We start from the raw sequence: 3,507 nt of genomic DNA on the forward strand, positions 1-3,507 counted from the left end.
TGGTGACGGTTGCATAACATTATGAATGTATTTAATACCCTAGAATGGTGTACTTAAAAGTGGTTAAGATGGCAAATTTTATGTTATGTACATTTACCACAATAAAAATAGTATAAAAACAATTTCATTTTAAAACATATTTTAGACCTTGCCGGGCATGGTGGCTCATGCCTGTAATCCCAGCACCTTGGGAGGCCGAGGCAGGTGGATTACTTGAGGTCAAGATTTCAAGACCAGCTTGACCAACATGGTGAAACCCCATCTCTACTGAAAATACAATAATTAGCTGGATGTGGTGGTGCAATCCTGTAATCCCAGTTACTATATATTATATATACTATAATTATATATTATATAATATATGCTGACACAATAGTATATAATAGTCTATCTAATGTCTACAACAATTACATGAAACAAGTATAATTCATTTCACAGATAAGGAATATTTATGTATTATGTATTTATATATTATATAATATATGCACACACAATAGTATATAATAGTCTATCTAATGTCTACAACAATTACATGAAACAAGTATAATTCATTTCACAGATAAGGAAACTGAGGCACAGGGAGGTGAAATAATTTACCCCGGGTCGCTCAGCTAGCAAGTAGAAGAGTAGAATGCTGGGATTTGAACCAAAGCAGTCTGTCTCCAAAGTCCATGCATTCAACCACTAGACACTACTGCGTCTCTGAGCCAAGTGCCCACAAGCTAGGATGTCTATTAAACCTGAAGTGAGATGAGAGCTCAATAAAAGTGTCACACAGGAGTAGGGGCCCCAGGAGGCCAGGGATGCAGCCTCTGGGATATGGGCTCAGTAAGGGAAAAAAATACAGCCGGTGAGAAACTGAGACAAGAGGTTAAAAAAAACAAACACAAAACTTGTTACTAAAGGGGATTCATGTAGCAAACAAGAACCAGTTAGGAAGACTTCAGTTTAATGATAATAAAGTAGTAGTAGCCACCATTTATCATGTGCCAGGCATGGCAGCAAGTGTTTTATATAGTTATGTAATCCACATGATCATATGAGTTGAGGATTATAATCTCCATTTTCTGGGTAAGAAAACTGAGGCATAGAGACACTTCACTACCTACAATCCCATGTCTAGGAGGTAGTGGAGCCAGAACTACAAATCCATGTCCATCTGGCTTCCAAGACTATGCCCTCAGTTCCAAGACTATGGCCCAAGACTACTGGGCCATCACGGCAGATAATCTAGTCACTGTGCAACAAGCAACAGTTGTAGTGTTGTGGTTAAATAGGTACAAATGCCAGGGATATGGGAACACAGGGTTTTAGGAATCTGGGAGGCAGCTACCTTCATAATCCACAAAGATACTAGTGTCCTGAAGTAATGGTTGATTCAACCAAAGTCTGGGCCACTTGTCTATTGGAAGCTATTTATCTCAACTTTCCACTCAATTTCTTAGGTTCCACTTATCGTAGGTAATTCCATTATTCCAAGAAAACTCACTAAGTAATTTGTTTTAAAGATGAATGGTTTTCTGCATGCCTATTATGAGACCTATTGAATAACAAATTTCCTTTATTTAAAGACATATAAGTCCAATAAATTACCCAATTTATCGATTAGGGACATACGATAAAAGATTCATGTTTCATTTTGACCATAATTGCATTCCTTTCATCCATACAATTTAAGAGACATTTCATGGCTCCCGCTCATTTTTACTCATCCACACTGCATTCCTAGGAGCCCTCGGCCCTCCATTTACTTCCAACTGGTGCCAAGCCCTTATAGTGGTCGTGTTACAATATGTAACTGTTATTGACACATAGCTTAGCTTCACCTCTTTAGGTTGCCAGTTGCATTTTTGTCATATCATATGAGCTGCTACTATCTGCTGTACAATCACAATTGATCAATCTATATGTCAGACTGATAACCAAGAATTAGACCTTTCTTGTTATCAGTGAAAAAAGGAAGATGCTAGGCACAGAAATATCATAGATGAACAAAATCCACAGATAATTTTCTAAAATTGTCAGTAGTAATTAATACACTATCACGAGCTCCATGAAGGCAGGGACTGTCTTTTACTCACCACTGTGTATCTGGCACTTAGCACAGTGCCTGGTATAATAGGTGCTCAATTGCTATTAGTCATGAGAATGACCAATGAATGAATGAACCAGTAAGTATATGTTAAATGCCTCTTTAGGTTTAGAATCTTCTTGCTGCTAACTCACATACCTCCCCCGCTCCCTCAAAAGTATATCGTTTTCTCTACTTAAGACCGCTAAACTAAACCAAATGCAAACAATAGAGGGAAAATCAATGCAACCTACTCTTTTCAGTGTGTGAATCATGAAAAATTGCATATATTTTAAATACATCTTGGAACTAACACTTTCAAAGAGAGGTCTTCTGTGGCTTACAATGAGTTTTCCAGGAACTTCTCCCATAAAATGTGCTTCAGTTAGATACTTCAGTCAAATCTCACGGTCAATTTAAACAATTCACTTGTGCTTTTTTTTTTTCTCTTTCTCATGAACGATGTGATCATGGTAGTTAGGACTCTTCCAACATATAATACACATCATTTAAAGTTTAAATTTAGAATTATGATCGTCCAACTGTAGTTCTAAAGCATGTTTCCATTAGAGACTGTGAATCGTCTACTGCTTTCATCACACTAAGAGGTTTTATTCATTTACTTTTATCAATCCCAGCATTCCGGGAGGCCAAGGCAGGCAGATCGCTTGAGGCCAGGAGTTCAAGACCAGCCTGGTCAACATGGCAAAACCCCGTCTCTACTAAAAATACAAAAATTAGCAGGTGGGGTGATGCACGCTTCTAGTCCCAGCTACTCGGGAGGCTGAAGAATGAGAATCACTTGAACCCAGGAGGCGGGGGTTGCAGCGACCCAAGATTGAGCCACTTCGTTCCAGCCTGGGTGACAGAGCAAGACTGTGTCTCAAACAAATTTGTGTTTCAAACAAATGAGACACATTTGTTTGAGACACAAACAAATGGTTGATGACAAAAAACCTTTTATCGTTTCCTTCTTATTCTGTGCCATAAAACAAGCCAGGAAAAAAAAAAAAAAAGTCGTTGTCTAGTCTGGTGCTAAGCTTGAATGTGCCTACAAATCACGTGGTATCTCAATAAAATTCAGACCTGATGCCGTAGGTCTGGGGTAGGGTCTGAGATTCTGCATTTCCAACCAGCTCCCAGGTGATGCTGATGCTCCTTGTCTGGAAACTATGCTTCAGTTGTGAGAGTTTGGAAGACTGAGTAGTGGCTTTTCCGGTTACTGGGATGACATGGGTATGGCTCTTACATTCTGCTCAACCAAATGGGAACGTTAAGTCAAATTTAGATTAAAATGGGTGAGATTAAAGAGCATCTCCCCAAAGTAAAACACTTATTTTTTCACTTTTTCTTTTAACTCTAGGATAAGATGAATTAGATTTTCCATTAAGGAAGAACCTCTTTCTGCTGATGTCTGAAGAATGGAGAAGAAACTC

General features: G+C 38.5%; 1 protein-coding gene across 1 annotated transcript in view; it reads left to right on the forward strand.

The window, feature by feature from the left end:
* LOC105554442 (chromosome unknown open reading frame, human C11orf97) overlaps positions 1-3,507 on the forward strand; it is a 25,285-nt gene extending 21,778 nt beyond the window's left edge. The window contains exon 4 of the mRNA XM_012000928.1: positions 3,435-3,507. Within this exon, the coding sequence (XP_011856318.1) occupies positions 3,435-3,439 (5 nt within the window). The 3' untranslated portion in view covers positions 3,440-3,507. The remainder of the gene's footprint in view (positions 1-3,434) is intronic.

The sequence above is a fragment of the Mandrillus leucophaeus genome, unplaced genomic scaffold (genome assembly GCF_000951045.1).
Source record: "Mandrillus leucophaeus isolate KB7577 unplaced genomic scaffold, Mleu.le_1.0 Scaffold643, whole genome shotgun sequence".
Taxonomy (NCBI): domain Eukaryota; kingdom Metazoa; phylum Chordata; class Mammalia; order Primates; family Cercopithecidae; genus Mandrillus; species Mandrillus leucophaeus.